Here is a 19,570-nt window from a genome sequence, read left to right on the forward strand (position 1 = left end):
TGCCTAATGTATGGCTTAGTTATATTCGCGTAAAAACAAAATTAAAGTAATATATAAGTGGGCTATGGGAGATTAAAATATATCGCTTCAGTTGTTATTTAGAAACGTATCACGTCTAACGCACGAAACAGTTGTTATTAAATAGTGAAATGTCTATCAAACAGGAGATTTGTATTTATATAAATATTGTCTTTTCAGGTGAAAGAAACAGTCAAAGCCCTTACATCTATAACAACAGAAATGGTGACATAAAATCGCTAAGTAAGTAAGCAAAGTTAGTTTATTTGATACTAGCGGCCCCCGCGAACTTCGTTTCTCCTTTTTGTGTGTGTTCGGTTATCCGGAATGAAAACTTTTTAGGTTGTTCTGTGAATTTTTCTCTATATAAACCTCAGAGTTCAAGTCATAAGTTGTGTCATAAAATGTTGTCTAAAAATTAAAAACCTATGGTTGGTATCGTAAGGTGGACGACCTAACCTAACCCTTAACATTTAGGGGGATATATATATATATACACACAAAATTTCACGAAAATCGGTCGAGCCATTTCGGAGGAGTTTAATGACAAACACCGTGACACGAAAACTTTATATATTAGATTAGTTAGTGTAAGAAAAATATCAGTGATCAATTTATATGAAGCGGTATAGGGCGGGACGGGTTGGAAAGGGACCTATGAAGTTCCAATACATTATTATTATTAATTTAAATTTTAGTAGCATCTTTGAATAATCTAATAACATTTAGGTTAAGAGTGGAGTATGACAAAATCCATTACATTTGACCCTGTTTGACCTTGTGATCCTATAATAATAATAATTATGGCTCATTTTTTCCTTGAAACATCCATCTTTACAAAAGCTACACACACTTAAAATTTAAAGATTTTTTATATAGGCCTCCTCCAACTGGCTCCATCTATCTCTACAAGCATTATATATTGAAATATAACATAGTCCTTGTTATTAAGAACTCTTTCAGGCAACCTAGATTATCCTATTCTTAATACTTTTTTAAAAGAGCAACTTAGAACCGTGCCGAAGGAAAATGTCGTCAACACATATTACGTCATTGTAATTCGTCATCTTAATAAGAACAAAAAATGAATGATGTAATTAAGATTTATAATAAAAATAAATAAATCAATGGCGCTACATCTGTTTCATGATCATTTGGTAATCTAATAGGCAAGTAGGTGATCAGCCTTCTGTGCCTGACGCACGTCGTTGCACGGTCTAAGGCAAGCCGGTTTCCTCAGGATGTTTTCCTTCATCGTTCAAGCGAATGTTAAATGCGCACATAGAAAGAAAGTCCATTGGTCCAGTAGCGCACAGCTGAGGATCGAACGTACGACCTCAGGTATGAGAGTCGCTCGCTGAGCCACTAGGCCAACACTGCTCATATTACTTCGTATAATTGCCACGTTCTTATAAGCGATTTTATTTTGGTTATTTAAAAAGCAATTAACAAATAGGTATTGCAAAAGTATTGTCAATTCACTTACATTTCAATTAGTTTCTTATGCGGGCTAACTCATCATATAAACTAGCTAAAACCGCAACTTTCCGTTAAATAATATTGCCTATACGCTAAACATTTAAATAAAAAGGGTGTATGGAGTCTATTTTTAATAATATAAAAATGGCGGTAGGTACCAACCAAATATCACATTTTTATAAAAAAATTCATCTATTTTATGTCAGCATCTGATATTCTTCTTCCTGTCATCCAAATTCTGATTGCCGTCGTCTGATTGGCTGATGTGGCTGTTTTAGTTGCCCGTTCACTTTTCTAAGGCCTAACTTAAAAGCAGTTGAGCAGTGCGGGCCTGAGGTCGTAGGTTCGATCCCCGGCTGTGCACCAATGGACTTTCTTTCTATGTGCGCATTTAACAATCGCTCGAACGGTGAAGGAAAACATCGTGAGGAAACCGACATGTCATAGACCCAAAAAGTCGGCGTGTGTCAGGCACAGGAAGGCTGATCACCTACTTGCCTATTAGATTAAAAATGATCATGAAACAGATTCAGAAATCTGAGGCCCAGACCTTAAGAGGTTGTAGCGCCACTGATTTTTTTTTAAGTTACAAAAGAGGTTTCTTTAAATGGTACCGACATACCGATTCTTTTGTTCTATTTGTGTTTGGTTAAGTTTCAAGTACAACTAAGTTCATAAATGCGATAATTATTATTTATATAAGATTATCGTGAGTATTTACTTAGATGATCTCATTCATAACACGGGTTTATTTTTTTTACAATATTAGATATTGTTTTATTATGTAAATAGTAAATACCTTATATAGTGTGATAGATAGTGCCCGGGCCTTAGTAACATGCTTCTATTTAGGGTTAAATAATTCGGGTTATGTGGTAAACAGGTATATTTGGACAATACATGCCAAAACATATCACATATATTATTATTGCTAAAACATACCCGATGAGAACCAATTCGACTTAGGGTCCTTCAAGAACGTACCAATTTTTAAAAGGCCGGCACCGCACTCGTGAGCCTTCTGGCAATGAATGTCCATGGTGGTATCACTTAACATCAGGTGAGCCTCCTGCCCGTTTGTTCTATATAAAAAAAACGTGTGTGTACTTATGTACACGCGTTAGAAGTTATACTTCTTTGGCGTAACAAGATAGAAATCTTGTCAAAAAATTTTCTTTGGCCTTATTCTAAGTGTAGAAAAAACCACTCTAACAATAGAAAAAATTTACTCTAAAAAAAACTAAAATGTTTACCATAGCTAACTTCAAGGTGTCGGATTTTTGTGACGGTGTGCGCATCGTAAAAATTTACTCTCATCCTTTTTCCCTATAGCGCCAAAAGAAGTTTAACTTCAAAAATTATATTTTTATTTCAGGTAAGCACACATTTGTTTGCCCCATACACCATTATTGAGTAAATTCAAATTACTGTGTTGTAAATGAATTAAATTTTATAGAGATATTTTTGTAATACCTTTATTCTATCAATATTTATCTTATTTTATTTCCTGTTTATCGCATTTGGGATTTCCATCTAATTATGACTCAGGCAGTAATACCTGATTGTATGTATGACTCAAAACAATTTATATATTTTTTTTTTGAAAAAATTGTAGTTTTGGTAGCCTAATGGTAATTAAGAATTCCTTTTCCTCCAATTTATTTATTTATTTATTTTTATTCGTTTTCAACACTTGTATTCTGAAATATTTAACTGTTTTATCTTATAATCGAACCGAATTTGCGGAAAACAGTGTAGGCCATTTTCGACCTATCAATTTTATAAAATGAATTCAGTAACACGGTATATTTCAAATTTCAATCAATTTGAACCAGTAGTTTCAGATAAAAACTGGTCAAAGTTTCTTAATTTCGTCACTCACTCACTGACCGATCATCAAAACTCTGAGGCACTTCTAGCAGACATAGAAACTGCAAACTTAGAATACAATCAGTGTTAAATAAATATATTCAAGGAAAAACTAAAGTATTTTGCAAGTTCGATCCGATTTTCTATACACTAATTGCATAAATAAATAAATAATCTTAAATGCCTGTGAATCAATCAGTGTACCTACGTATAATATAATAAAATGTATAAATAGGTACGAAGATTGTATTAGTCAGTGAGGGTTTAAAAATTTATTTCAAATTAATTAAATTATTTGAGCCCCCCGGCTGTGCATAAATGGACTTTATTTCCAATTGCGCATTTAGCATTGGCTCGAACGGTGACGGAAATCATCGTGAGGAAACCGGCTTGACCCAATAAGTAGACGGAGGCTGATCACCTACTTGCCTATTAGATTGACAAATGATCATGAAACAGATACCATCTGAGGCCTAGACCTAAAAAGGTTGTAGTGCCACTGATTTTTTTATTACATGGATCTCCCACCTTTTTACGGAAGAACTGAGTTGCGAGACTTGTTTTTTTTACAAGTAATGTTTTTGATGACATTGCAAATATTATTTTAAAAAAAAACTAAATTATCTTATTTCACTGTCTTCACTAAAGTACTCATTTGTCTTTTTCCAACACAGTGTAAAAACAATTTAATAGAAGGATACAGACCATATATTTAATTCATTCTGTGGACGGGAACGTAAAGCTCTAGTCTGACACCTGATTTTGCGATACTTCGATCGTGTCGGACGTCCGTCACATCAGGCTATCAGAGTTACGGAATAGGGGCACTTGTATCTGCGCATACACATGTTTACTATATCTTTATGACATATAGTTTTAGTTATAATATGCCATGTTCGAATGGCCTGAAGTATTTTATTTTACGTCCATAAAATTATGGAAATTAAAGAAATTTTAGTACGATACACATTTGGTAAGGTTTTGTAAGGTCGGGGATATTTTTAACAAACATGCCTTAGACCCAGAAATCAATATATTTGAATGCTTTAATCCCCAAAAGCCTCAAGAAAAATCAATGAATTCTCAAAATGAATCAAAAAAGTTCTAGTATCCACACAAATGGGTATATAATATAAATATTTCAGGTAATTATCGTCTTCAAGTAAGCGATGTGAGAGGTGGAAATACGCCTCGTAAACGTTCAGTTGTCACCATGGATGCCCAATCTATACGGTCCATGGAAACGCAGGCGCCACCACCGACCAGCCCCGAAGAAAATGCCAGGCTTTCAACGTAAGTATTCATATATAATCCGCCAGATTCGACGCGTCCTACACATCTACAATATGTGTCAGGATAAGAGAAATATTGGTCTAGTGACCTCAGCGTGCGACTCTCATCCCTAAGGCCGTAGGTTCGATACCCGGCTGTGCACCAATGGACTTTATTTCTATGTGCGCATTTAACATTCACTCGTTGAAGTAAAACATCGTGAGGACACTGACTTGCCTTAGACCTAAAAAGACGACAGCGTCTGCCAGACACGTCACTTACCTATGACCATGAAACAAATACAGAAATATGTCCAGCCTTGCGATTCTGTAACTCACTTTTCGAACTCACTTGATTTGAGAGATGATTCACGACTGCCCTGCGATTCTGTAACTCACTTTTCGAAAGCATTCTGCATTTTTTTTGGCATTCTGAAAAGGTAGGAGCTTGTAGTTTATTGTTTATTAGAATGCCAAATCATAAAATTACTGCTTCACGACTGATTTGAGAGCAACCGCCGATGCGAAAACCGCTGTGTGAGTTCGAAAAGTGAGTTACAGAATCGCAAGGCAGACCTAAAAAGGTTGGAATGCTGGTATACAATTATTATTAGTTTAAAGATTGAACTGAATCGTTTCGATTAATCCTATACAATATGTTTTTAATGTTTTCTTGCAGAAAATATCTAGCACTTATACTAAGTTCTATGTATGCAATATTATTAGTGACGCTCGGTTTACTAATTTATCCATCAGAGCCTTTTGTGGAATTATATTCGCCATCATTGGTAAGTGATACTTGAAATTTTCCTTGTACATTTTTATGTATTCTTAAATATTATACAATTTACGCGGCCTTTCTGTATAAACTGTATAAACACAGATATTCTAAAAGAGTTTCTAAGTCTATCGTTACGGGTTTTTGTAAATATTTCATTTTCGCCATGGGCTAATCTTAATATATATACATTACGTGTCACGTTGTTTGTCCGCTATGGACTCTTAAACTGCTGAAACGATTTCAATCAAATTTGCACACCGTGTGCGGTTTGATCTAACTTAAAAGATAGGATAGCTTACATCTCAATTTATACCCGCAATATTATTTTATTGCAAATTATTTGTTAATTATTTGATAGTCACAATTCTAACAGATGGCGCTGTGTTGAAAGTATCAACGTTTCACATAAGCTACAATTTAATGGCATTACCACCAAAAAAACATGGTGGTCCCCATGACTGGTGTTCTCCTACCGTTTCCTTTGAATAGTTTACTACTATGTAATATAACAAAAACCTTAGCCACAGCAACGCTTGGCCGGTCTGCTAGTATATTATATTAAATTCGAATAGCCATTATATTGCGTGTATAAGAACACATCGAAACTTTAAATGTTTTAATGAAATCGTGCATATGTATTATAAATAAACGAAAAGTACAGAAGACACCAAAAGCACCTTGAACTTTGGTGCCTGAATAGCCCTGGTATAGCCTATACCACAGTATATATTTTTACTTCCTTATATAGTTAAAAAAAATAGGGTGCGTGTACTTATGTACGCGAGTAAGAAGTTATACTTCTTTGGCATTATTAAAAATAGTTTTTGATTGCATGCAAATAATTAATTACAATTAAATAATCAAAGACTGGAAAAGGAGTCATTTTAGTCACTAAAGTTCAGTTTACATTTGAAAAATTAAATAAATAAATATTTATTATTATTCTCTTACATTAAGTGTAACATAAATTCTATTATTATTCGAATGTTGTTTTTAAATTATGTCCAATGCCGTAGCATCTTCCGCGGGCAACTTCATTCTGTTAATTTTGTATCACGGTGCGCGCGCATCGAAAATTTCACTCTCATCAATTTTTCATAACGCGCCTAAAGAAGTATAACTTCAAAAATACAGTTATATGTTGTGTTTCAGATTTACTCCATCTGTCTGTTAGCTATTGGATTTATATTCCAATCATATTTATTATTGGATATTGCAAGATACAAAACGGTTGCGATGAAAAATCAGAAGATTAAAGGAATGCATTTGGACAAGTTTGCAGAGTTTTTCAGGAAACAGGAGGTTGGTTAAAACTAGATTGTTTATCTTTTGTTTATTTATTTCACAGCTAACATAAATTATATACAAGCAAACTCTTAGACAATATACAAAGCCAAAACAAATTACGTAGATAAGCAATATATATGAAACAGAAAACATAAACTATTAATATACAAAAAGACAAAAAATAAAAGAAAACTGACATTAAACATTAAACAAATGACAATTAAAAAAAAAACTAAATTGTTACTGCTAAACAAAGTCAATCATTTTATTTATTTATTTCGTAGTCCTGCAGCTAACATAATGTACTTACAACTAAAACAATTATACTAAACATATAGCCAAAGATGGAATACATATTATATAATAAAAAGGTTCAAATATTATAAAGATTCGAAACGATATTAGCCGAGTTTTATTATAAAATACAAATATGTACATACAAATAACTGCAACGATCGATTCGACGAACCTAATTAATTGACTTTGACAAATTGACAATTTACAACCTGTAATATTATGTCTGTGATAATAAAACAAATGACATCGACATATAAAAAAGATAAATATGTCTAACAAAAACTATCACATCTACAATTTCCAGCTAAATAAACTGTGTTCCTCTTTTTACCAGGAAGATTTTGCCAACGATGGTGATAGGACTCCGGAGTTAAGTCGGAATAGCGCCATACCTTCTCCAGTACTCATACCATTGACACACGATTATTGCTTCAGCCATGGAAGACATTCTGGAAGCTTCTATTTGAAACTGGGAGCTGCAGGTTAGTGGACTATATTTTATTTGTGAAAAAGTGTTGGTTTAGATTATTTAAATTAGACATATAAAACAATTTATTTGGTTTTGTTATTGACGCATGTCTTGACCTTTAACCTTAGAGTCTTGGCTTCGATTATCCGGCAAAAAGATTACGAATAATGCAAAAATACCAAACAACATAGGAACAACGTATTATAAATAATAATAAAATAAAAACCATATTAGCAATTGTATGTTTAACTTGGTTAAATAATAATAATTAATATTAGAAAAATAATAAAAGGTGCTACGAACTTACGTGAGAATTACAGAGCCCTTACAACTGCATACAAGTACAAGTAAGTAGAACTTACATCTCATGCCAGCAAGATCATGCTACACGTAGTCAATGAACGGCTATAAACGTACCTACAATGGCAGATTCCAAAGCAGGCTTTGTTAAAGGCACAAGAGAACAAATCGCCGAAATAAGGCAAATAATCAAAGCCAAGAATTCGACTGTACTAACGTGCTTCATGTTAATCCAATAGAAAATTTTAAATTAGAAAAATGGCGTCATAAATATTCATTGGGTTCTTAGAAAGCTAAAATATCTACTTAAAGAAGAAAGATTAAAACTAAGAATTAGTCCCTTCTTAGTTTTATTTTTGGTTTTTTCATTACAAATTCTGTGCTAATAACAAACAATTTAGTAATTTTTTTTTAGTATATTTAAAAGTTTTTTTTAACATACGTCAAAAAAGGTTTCTACTACTGCCAAAATAAGGGCGTAGACCGGTCACAAACTGGAAAAATCTCCGTTACTCTTTTTAAACGCAAAGTTTTTTGTTTATCAAAATTATTGTAGGGAGAGGCAATTCCACGCCATTACACCATGGTCCTTGTAGACCACAAGCCCATGAACAAAAAATACCTGTGAAATGACCCAACCTGAATTACGCTTAGAAGGCTGTTACTATATCTGAAAATAGCTCTGAGCACTATGCCGTCATTTCTGAGCGGTACATGTGAGTACGTGAGTGAATGGACTTTCTCAGGTACAATGGGGGAATTTCGACTAATTATTAATGTACGGCTTTGTTATAAGTGTATAGATGATTAAAAATAAATGTCGAAAAACCTAGTGCCGTACAAAAGTGATGGTGCCGGAAGTCGGTGCAAATTTTTAATTCGACGACAGTTGCAGAAGCAATATAGGTCATTTATTACTGTACGGCATTTGTGTGATTCCTTTTGGACACATATACAAATACTTTACCCGTAAACGCCGTACATATTCCCAGCGGAGCGGTCGAAAGCCAAGGGTCGCAACATATGTCTGATTAGCATATAGGTGATGATGATATGAAACAACATAAAATTAAATGATCTTGAGAGTACTTCACAAATAGATAACATTTTCCAGCATGCCGTACATTTTTTGTGGAACATATAGGTGTATGGGGTAAAATACTTTCCTCAGAAAAGAGTCATTTTCCGGTGACTTTTATCTGTACGGCAATAACACAGGTTATTAATACTTTAGACAATCTTCAATAAAAGATAAATGCCGTACACTTTCGATAGTCCGCTACCAGCGCCTACCAATACAGGGCGTCCCAAAGTTATGGGAAATGAAGGGAAAGTACCTTAAATATCGTAGATAGGGTATTTTACCAAAAGAAGACTTTATGTTATTTTTAAAAGTTAGTAATTCTGCATTCAAAGATTTTTTAAAAACTACTTGCCTCATCTGGAAATCGAACCGGCTTAAATTTAAAAAAAAACACCCCTACTTTTATGATGCCAATCGAAAGAATGGCCAAAAACTAATAACTCTTCTTAAGTAACATAGTATTTTAAAAGAAAGTAACAGCGTGAATATATCTTTTTAATTAAATTAAAAACATTATCTATCGTATTCGGCCTAAAAAAATCCCCTACGAGTCTGTTACTTTAGAAAAGTTATTAGGTTTTGGCCATTCTTTCGATTGGCATCATAAAAGTAGGGGTGTTTTTTTTTTAAGTTTAAGCCGGTTCGATTTCCAGATGAGGCAAGTAGTTTTTAAAAAATCTTTGAATGCAGAATTACTAACTTTTAAAAATAACATAAAGTCTTCTTTTGGTAAAATACCCTATCTGCGATATTTAAGGTACTTTCCCTTCATGTCTCATAACTTTGGGACGCCCTGTATTATATTTTTATTTTTGTTAAAAATATTTTTCCTTTACCTCTCTCTGCTGGTACGATAAGGCTGTAAATATACTTTACAGCCTTATGGTAGTATACTCAGATATGTACAGTTATTAATGACCTTAAGGGACACCTCAAACGTCGTCGAAGTTTTTATCAGCTGTAAAGAATAATCTGGAGTAAAATGTACGGCATCTGGTTTTTTTTGTTTATTTATGTTTGTTACATATAAAATAACAATAATCTTTGAAAATATTACTCCCCATATTACTCTAGGAGCATTTGAAAAGTCATCTAAATTTCGGAAATTTCATATATTTTTTATCATAATATTTTTATTTGTAACCATTTATAATGAACGGCTATAATGTACAACGGTAATATTTAGTAACATTATGTAAAAAAACAAGTTGCCGTACATTATTCTCTGATCTTACAGCAGTAAGAACTTGGTAAATCCTGAAATTTCGATAAATATTTAATTACACAAATATTAACTATAATATTTGGACGGCATAATTATAAAACATTATTGTCCGTGTTAAATAATATTTTGAACATGTTGCCGTACATTTTACAATGACCTTAGGGTATATGGGTGTAGGGGTAGGGTTCCGACCCTTGGCTTTCGACCGCTCCGCTGGAAATATGTACGGCGTTTACGGGTAAAGTATCTGTATATGTGTCCAAAAGGAATCACACAAATGCCGTACAGTAATAAATGACCTATATTGCTTCTGCAACTGTCGTCGAATTAAAAATTTGCACCGACTTCCGGCACCATCACTTTTGTACGGCACTAGGTTTTTCGACATTTATTTTTAATCATCTATACACTTATAACAAAGCCGTACATTAATAATTAGTCGAAATTCCCCCATTGTACCTGAGAAAGTCCATTCACTCACGTACTCACATGTACCGCTCAGAAATGACGGCATAGTGCTCAGAGCTATTTTCAGATATAGTAACAGCCTTCTAAGCGTAATTCAGGTTGGGTCATTTCACAGGTATTTTTTGTTCATGGGCTTGCGGTCTATTGTGACACCTCGAAGCATTACAACACGCAATCACGTAGTAGACAAAAAACTACATTATTAAGCAAATTTAAGGACATCCTCCCCCAAAAGTTTGGCCTACAATTGCTACTGTAATACCTAAATAGTAAATATTAAATAATCATGAGCCAGGCCTTAGTAACAAAATGCTCTCTTCCAGGTTTTGCATTAGGTCATCTAGTGCATTCCGTACTGCTCATTGCAGTACAAGTAGGATATCTACTGGACGAAACAATATCGAACGATGAATGCGTCAACGTACTCCAAGTTGTGTTTGACGTCGTGCAGCCATTGTACTGTTTTATACAACTGTATTTCATCTTTAAGTACTGCAATGTTCTTATATTGAGAGGACAGGTAAGCAATACAATATAGATAAAACGTAAAAGTATCGTCCGAAGCTAGAATCGAATAATTTGGATATTCTATGGACCTTAAACTGACAATGCACAAAGTGACAGTTTGACTTAACATGTCAAATTTGAATAGCGTTTCCCGCGCTTTAGGCTAGATAGCAAAGACAAACAGAATGCGTTTCGACTACATACAGAAAATATTTTGTTAGCTAATTGTTTCTTAATTTACTATGTTCGTATATAATAATTGCAATTAATTCTTTGATCTTGTGTTATATGCAAATAGTGATCGGCCTTCTGTGCCTGGTACATATCAAATATAGCGGTTTTCTCAAATATACCAATAGTATTCTAATAATAAAATCTGTTAGTATGTGTTACGTATCATATAGATATGTATTTATGTTATAAAATGTATATTATAACTGAATCTTTTTCCAGAAACTGGCATATTTCGGGTTCATGCACATGATTGGAAGTAGTTTATGTTTCTGGATATTTAACATTGTACGTGAAACCGTTTTAGCTTTGACGATTTATGCTAGTCAAAAGTATGGAAATAACACAATAGACAACACTGAAGGTAGAGTTTTTTAATTATATTTTTTATACCTAGATTTTTTATATCTTAAATATAATCCAAAAAATATTTGTAAAAACTTGACGTTTTAAGCAACAACGCGTCAATCAGTGCCTCTCTGTAATTTCCTTTTTTAGCCTTTTTTAGTCTTTATTATAAATAAACTGGCTGACCTCGTAAACGTTACGCTTTTTAATAATTATGACAGGCCCAATATCGCTATTAAAAATTGGGGGTAGTTGGTGGTAGCTATTCCAAAATATTTTATGAAGTGCGCCACCATCTTATGCGAATCGCACCATCTCTGCTTAGCAGTAACTTGACACATTGTGGTGCGTTTTGGTTGTGGTTGTAACTGGCCCTGGCTCAGCATAATGCTGTGGAGCAGACGTGTTCCAATATCTGTGTCAATATAACCTTTTTCGAGCACCAGTCTCTCAGTATAATACATAGCTTATTGTCAAGTTTATTATTATTATTATTAATTAAATTAAAATTAAAAATGATATAGTTTGTTATATAATAAAATGACAGATTTGATGAGTTTGATGATGATGATGAATATCTTCTATATTAACACCACTTAGCCAATATCCTTTCCATTTTATTCGTGTTATTTTATGTATCTTAGAACCTAGGATTTTGATTAATGACACTTCATATTAGATTTTAGTATTTATTTTGGTTTTGTAATTACGTCTACACTATCTGTAAAAAAATTTTAATTTTTGCACTTTTTGCACGTTACCCTAAAGCGGGCCATAGACGGACCGCATGTTGCAGTCAATATGCAACTGCGGCCGACTGCAATATGCGGTCGCCGCACGGCGATCTACAGTTTCCATACTAAATTCATATACACGGACCGCTCGAGCAGTTCCTGAGCAAATCGCATATTGCAGTCGGCCTTGACTCTAACATGCGGTCCGTCTATAGCCCACTTTAGTATTTCTTTTTTTCTTACTAGTTTAAAAGATCGCTTGTCGGCGATAAGGCCGCTGTCTATATGTCAGGATAGCTGACAATAATATCACTATTAGAAGTTACTAAGTATGGGCTCCTTATTAAGTTTTAATATTTTCTTTGTAGCATTAGATTGTGGCATCGGAAATCGCGTATTCCTAATCTATAACCCTAATTCATAAAACAATATCACAACGAAACCGAAATTGTTTTCAGATGTTATTATCCACCTTGACATAAGCGGTCTGTACAATGAAAATTGCACCGGCTCTCCACTTATGACCACTATTATCTCCAACGTATCCCCGTATTTATATCCATTTGGAGTTGAATTCAATATTTTAATTGGTAAGTATTTCTCGTAGTCTTTTATTGACATAACTTTCACACATTTGATAATAAAACAATCAGGTGTTTGACAATTTCAGGCCGTTTTCTCTATTGAGAAGACGGTCTAAAATTGTCAAACTGTTGTACTGGAATCCAATAATATCCAAATTAAAATCTCAAGATAAACAAACGAAAATAGAGGACACCATGAGCCATTTTTGCCAAAACCCTACATCTTTTATCTAATACCAACTCCGGGGAAACAAATACAGATAATACAACTTTTTCTACAGCTGTGATACTTTTGAAATTCAACACCTTTTGTCTTCAGTCACCGTGACCACGCACTCTGTAAAGCACGCGAAACGTCGGTTAAATTTAAAATTATGAAAAATAATTGTAAATACATAACTTCAATCCGGTAAAAAAAAATTATTATCAAAAGTATTTTTCGGTGATGAAGCTGCGCTGAAAAGTTACCAATTAAATTTTTTTTTTTTTTTTTAATGGCTCTGGTACGATTTGTGCATTAGCCAGCGTCAAGTATAGGATTTTTTATATTTCGTGCTTGTCTTTAGAAACCGTGTGATAGACCGTGTCCTCATGTACGGTTTAAGCACTCGCCCGGTACCGCACAACCCTCCCAAAGGCCGAGAACAAATTTAAATTAAATTAAAACTTGCCCTGGAACCGGGAATCGAACCCGGTACCCCTCACCTAGCTGCCACTTAATAAGACCGCTAGGCTATGAGGCCCCCCAAATTTAATATTAAACTTACACGTACGAATTAAAATTGCGACGAGTCGAAGCTCAATAAAGGCCGATTTACATTATCTTAGTGTTTAGGAGAGTGCTGCGTTACTACTACTAAAGTATGTTACTACGCTCAAAACTCGAAGACGGCTGGACTAATTCAAGTATTTTTCAAAAGGTTTCGATATAAAGTTTTTTATAGACAGAAATTATAAATCATAAGGTAAATAAGTTTTTATTTCGGATTAGGGAACAGTCTCTATAGGGTAACATAGCAAAATGTTCCATATGTTGCTATGTAGCTACAAAATCCTTTTAATAAAAAAAAATATTTATTTTAGTTGCCGTTTATTATATAATATGGAGCAATATTGGAAATTGTGAAAACATCGACGCATCTGAAGGAAGTTCCACTTACGATGATACTCAAACTGTTTGCAAGTATGTAACTTATATTTGTACGAAGTTCCGTATTACACCCTTAATTATACAATTAAACTCTATTGTCTCGTTCTGTCAAACTATGTTCACTATATTATTAAAAGAGACAGAATACTTTAGTAAAACCGTATATGTAGTATGAACAAGGAGGTAATTTGCTACCCAAATCTAATCTATGTTTTGTTAATTTTTAATTTAAATCGCGTTTGACAGTTTCACAATTATTACTGGCGGATACCACTGATTGGAATAGTTCCGATTCTGACGAAAGCCTCCAGATTCTGCCCTTTCTCTCCCTACTCTTGACTAAGTCTTGCCTGCAACGAGGCAAAGCATCTAGTATAAGCCTACCTTTCTATTTTCTTTATATTAAGGAAACTATCTTCATTTCATTTGACACACCTCGTTTTTTGTAGTAATTCTGGAAGAATGCATGTTTCGTATAGTTTGTTGATGGCTATACTTTTGTCTCTGTTTTAATATCCAATATCTGTAAGTGTGCCTTCTTAAGAAGATTTAATGATAAAGAATTGACATACTGATCATTTAGGTGATTTCCTTCACAGATCTAACTTCTAGAAGAAAGCAGATTAATTTTTTTTTGATAAGATTAATGTGTGAGGAAAAATTGTAAGCTCCATCGATTGAAAAAAACTCAGAAACCTTTTATTTTTCAGAATACCAACAGCGCACGAAGATAATGACTACACAAGCAACATTGTGATATACGCGGACTGTCATGCGTCGAACAAGGGACTGTTTTTGGGCCTAATTCTTACAGTTATCGTTGTTGGCAACTTGATTCTGGGCTTTGTTTTGGGAAACCTTGGAGCGTAAGATATTTAGATTTTATGTAAAGTTATATCATTTTTATTCTAAATTTTATATATTAATATTGATATCTTTGAATAACAAAATACACCCAATGTATATACCGAGTGTTATTTTATCGGGAATCAAACCCAATGTTAACCACTAAGCTATTGAGTTGTACTCAGGTCCTCACAACCTACTAGTAGCGGATAAAAAAAACTATACTAAATAAATATTTAAAAAAATCGTAGACCCAAATATCTGGCACTCCTGATCATCTATTCTTATTCTTTAAAATAAATTATTATCTATTAAAATTATCATCCATATAGTGCCATTGGATTAAAATGACAATATTAACTTTTTTAGCGACTACGCTGTGGTCGGATACACAATTAACAACTGTGTTAAACTTGGTATGCACACCATCATGCTGCTAGCGGTGGTCATAGCATTTAACCAGATGAGGAAACTTCACATAAACGAACATCCCATCTCTCTGCTGGACGATATTCTTCTATTCGTCTGTTTACCAGCGTTTTTCATAGAGACGAGCCTGTCTATGATAGCGACTGTTAATATTCTCAATATTATACGGAGTGTGGATTTCATGATGATGGTAAGTCTTTTTTTTTATAGTTTTCTTGAATCTGCTCTCTATTTTCTTGTATCTAACTTCTATTTTCCTAAATCTGACCTCTATTTTCTTAAATTTTCCCTCTATTTACTTGAAACTAACCTCTATTTTCTTAAATTTTCCCTCTATTTTCTTGAATCTAACCTCTATTTTCTTAAATTTTCCCTCTATTTTCTTGAATCTGCTCTCTATTTCCTTGAATCTACCCTCTATTTTCTTGAATCTGCTCTCAATTTTCTTGAATCTAACCTCTATTTTCTTGAATCTACCCTCTATTTTCTTGAATCTAACCTCTATTTTCTTAAATTTTCCCTCTATTTTCTTGAATCTGCTCTCTATTTTATTGAATTTAAGTGCGACAAATGAAATAGCAAACCCGCTTGGACAATAAGGTCCGCGATGTTATCTAAACGGGTAGAGTCCATTCCCCAAACTTTCTTTCCGACAAATACTTCTTCGTATTGGAAATACCTTATCTGAACTGGCTTTTAATAGTTGTAGATATAATCTTGATGTTATAATGTTAGTTAAAGTCTCTGCTGAAAGAGAACCATCGTGGTATTTAAGATGACATCACTGTTACATCATTATAGATATAAATCATCTAATGATAAATGAAATGATGCGTATCAAATACGAATTATAATAATTCGCACAACTGTCTCCCCGTTCTCTTTCCTCACAGACTATTCTTAGCTATTCTGTGATTTTACCAACAATGTCAATGTCACGAGTGTATCAAATATGACATTTCTAACACAGGTAATCCAAGTGATCCTTCAAACCGCCTTATTGGTCGACGGATTGCGGCGCTGCAGTAACACGCGAAAACTGAGAAGATCGAAGCCAGGCAGGGAAATTCTCATGTTCCTATTAATCGGTAATGTCGCCATGTGGATGATTTATACATTTTCATATAAATCACCTGATTCTTTGGATGAGCGGTACAAGTTTTTCGGGAAGGAGTTGTGGAGTATTTTGGGGCACATTTCTCTTCCCCTTATTATGTTCTATAGGTTCCATTCTAGCGTTTGCTTCTCTGATATCTGGGATGCAGCGTATAAGCCCGGGTCAGAGCATTAATATTCCGTGTCTCAATTGGACGCTAGATATTTTTATAATGATTTCAAAAAATAATTTTATTAAATTCCGAAGGATTTGCCGCAAAAGGATAGATCGTTTTATTACTTGCGTTTACTGAAAAAATAATTCTTTTTTTATGTCATATAACGTTTAAGTATTAATAAAATTTGTATTTATTTATGTACAAAAGCTTACGCTCGGCAAACTGATACATTGTTAGTTAAGAAAAAAAATACAAGATTGAATGTGACAAGCACGTATAGACAAACACGAAGAGAGAAAAAAACGACGGGTTGCACTCCGCGAGTGCCGGGAGAAGTGAAAACTTGAATATTAACGTTGTGCATTTTTGATATTTTAGAATGGTTAGGGAATAATTTTGCACGAATTGCTTTAATTATCAGTATAAAAGTACTATCATTTATATGGTAGAAAACAATATTTATTAATTGCGCTATCGTACACAAACATGACAATTTATATTACATTAAATACGCCGCGCCAGCTGTCTACTCTCCATCTGTCTTACGAATTTTCGATCAGGTCACGTGTCCTGACGCGAGTTTAACATTTTTTACCCATTACAAAAAAAGTGTACAACGCCGCTAAACAAGTTTTCACTTCAGAAAATACATCGATTCATAAATTGAAATATAAATCTTGTATGGAAAACTTAGCAGCACCATTTTGTATTACTTTGAATTAAACAAAGACATTTACTTCGTTACTCATGTAGTAACGATACTAAGTGTATGAAAGAGCTGTCATACAGTGTTTGGCGAATACTTGACAAAAAAAAATTGAACAAAGGGTTATCTCTCCACAAGTGTAATGTAAAAAGTAACATATGTATACGTATGTACCTTAACGAACATAAAAGGATTCATTACATTACTTAGCGTAATATTGTAAATACCAACATTACGCCAATAGATGGCGTTGATTTTAATCTAAGCATATTAAATATTTATATCTATGTCAACTTGATAAGACAGCCTAAATTCAATTAAATAAAACCACTCAAGAGCGATGTAAATAATGTAATAAATCCGTTGAAATAAACGCATATGTACTTCCATATACATATATTTATTTTACAGAATATTATTTTTGAATTTGAAAATCACTGTGATTTGTTTAGCAGTCTTGTTAGTAGCGCAACAAATGCTCAAATATATAAATCAAAATCGCATTTATTAACAATACCTACATAAAATATATGTAATATTTTCTACTTTTATCTTAATGTACATAATAATATTATGTAAAGTTACATTCCGTATCGGAATATTAAGGTAAATAATAGTTATGTAAGCTATTTTTAAGTAATACTGTACATAACTAATTATATTTTATATAAATTTTATTTTTCTATTTTTCTTGTTTTATTTACGTGTATACCCGTTGTTTTTGTTAAAAAATCGGTTGTCTGTAAAGTCGGTTTACTGACGATAGTCGAACGTGACAACGTCATAAAAAAATATTGATGGGATGGTTGCATTTTTCAAAAAAAAAATTAAATTTTATTTGTTTGATAGGTATTATGTATGGATATAGAGAATATATGGAAATCACAATTGAATTAATCAAGTTACATTTATTTGTACGCTTAAATACAATTATGTCAATTTTAAATGGAACGCCTCAGAGCAAGGTAACGCCTCAGAGCGAGGTAACGCCTCAGAGCGAGGTAACGCCGCATGAGTCATGTTTTTTCGTGCGTGCAGCCGGCTCCATCGAATTATAAGACGTTGTCACGTCAAAAAACAAATTACACCATTTATATTACACAGAATTGGTTGTAACAATTTGTCAATAAACAAATACAATATGTCAGGCCTTATTGTATTATTTTTCATATCATGATTCTTAAATACTTAATAATTTTTTTCTATTTACAATACTTTTTAGTAAAAGTTTGTATAAATTCCTTGAAAAATAGAACCGTCTTAAAAAGTTATGAAAACAATATTTCTTATTTCTAAAGGTGTTTGGTCTTCTTATAGAAAGTTTTCTGAATGATTATTTGACATTAAGAATATTCCACGGATGGAACAACTATGTTTTAAAATACAAGAGCAAATATCGTCGAATTAAAACCTCATCTTTTGGCTTTTTAAGTCATTTAAAAAATTTCAGTTTCCTGTAATTTGTCCATATATTTCGTGATTCCAATTTGAATTCATTCACATAAAACGTAGTCTGAAATATTCAAATTAAACGAATGTGTCATAACACTCGTTAAACCAAGTTTAATATTTAATTATTAGATATTTTTTTTAAAATATAGTAATAATTGTCGATGGCAAACATATACACTGTGGCCGGAGCGAGATATAACATATTCCGACTACCTTGTGTACATCAAGTTACGCTCATAGGCGGCAGCAAAATCAGCGTTTATTATTCACTAAACATTCTGAATAAATAGGTTTCGTGACTCAGGCATAACAACTTTGCATCATCTTTCTACGGACATTTGCGGTCTTGTCATCCAGGCAACAATTTCTGTTTCAGCAAAGCTTGCTAGAGTTCTGACATAGTGTGTCCATGGGCGGTTATCACATCAAAACGTTTTTTAAAGCATTTTCTGACGCGCACTACCTCTGTGAAACCAGCTGCTAGTTGAAGTTAAACTTACATTTCCGAACTGATACAACTAAGGGGCCTTCAAGGGGCGTACCATTGCTTCAAAGGCCGGCAACACACCTGTAGGGCTCCTCGCGTTACAACTGTTTATAGGGGCCGGTAAGCACTTTTGTCTAAGTAAACTGCCTGTCCCATTAAAAACCTAATCTTTTTTATGAAGTGAAACTTCTTTAGGCTCATGAGGGTAAAATTTTTACGGATCGACACGGAGATGTGCAGCATTTTTGTCGAAGGAATAACTAATAAGGAATAC

The 19,570-nt window shown here is 33.5% G+C and overlaps 1 protein-coding gene across 2 annotated transcripts in view; it reads left to right on the plus strand.

The window, feature by feature from the left end:
• LOC125061641 (proton channel OtopLc-like) overlaps window positions 1–16,862 on the plus strand; it is a 39,642-nt gene extending 22,780 nt beyond the window's left edge. For both annotated transcript variants that reach the window (XM_047667160.1, XM_047667161.1), the window contains 12 exons: window positions 199–261; window positions 4,512–4,659; window positions 5,317–5,425; window positions 6,571–6,720; window positions 7,337–7,484; window positions 10,872–11,068; window positions 11,509–11,650; window positions 12,827–12,958; window positions 14,036–14,135; window positions 14,813–14,968; window positions 15,318–15,567; window positions 16,348–16,862. In XM_047667160.1, coding sequence (XP_047523116.1) covers window positions 199–261; window positions 4,512–4,659; window positions 5,317–5,425; window positions 6,571–6,720; window positions 7,337–7,484; window positions 10,872–11,068; window positions 11,509–11,650; window positions 12,827–12,958; window positions 14,036–14,135; window positions 14,813–14,968; window positions 15,318–15,567; window positions 16,348–16,668 — 1,916 coding nt within the window. In that variant the 3' untranslated portion in view covers window positions 16,669–16,862. The remainder of the gene's footprint in view (window positions 1–198; window positions 262–4,511; window positions 4,660–5,316; window positions 5,426–6,570; window positions 6,721–7,336; window positions 7,485–10,871; window positions 11,069–11,508; window positions 11,651–12,826; window positions 12,959–14,035; window positions 14,136–14,812; window positions 14,969–15,317; window positions 15,568–16,347) is intronic.
• The last annotated feature ends 2,708 nt before the right edge of the window (window positions 16,863–19,570 follow it).

This window comes from Pieris napi, chromosome 23, assembly GCF_905475465.1.
Source record: "Pieris napi chromosome 23, ilPieNapi1.2, whole genome shotgun sequence".
Lineage (NCBI taxonomy): Eukaryota > Metazoa > Arthropoda > Insecta > Lepidoptera > Pieridae > Pieris > Pieris napi.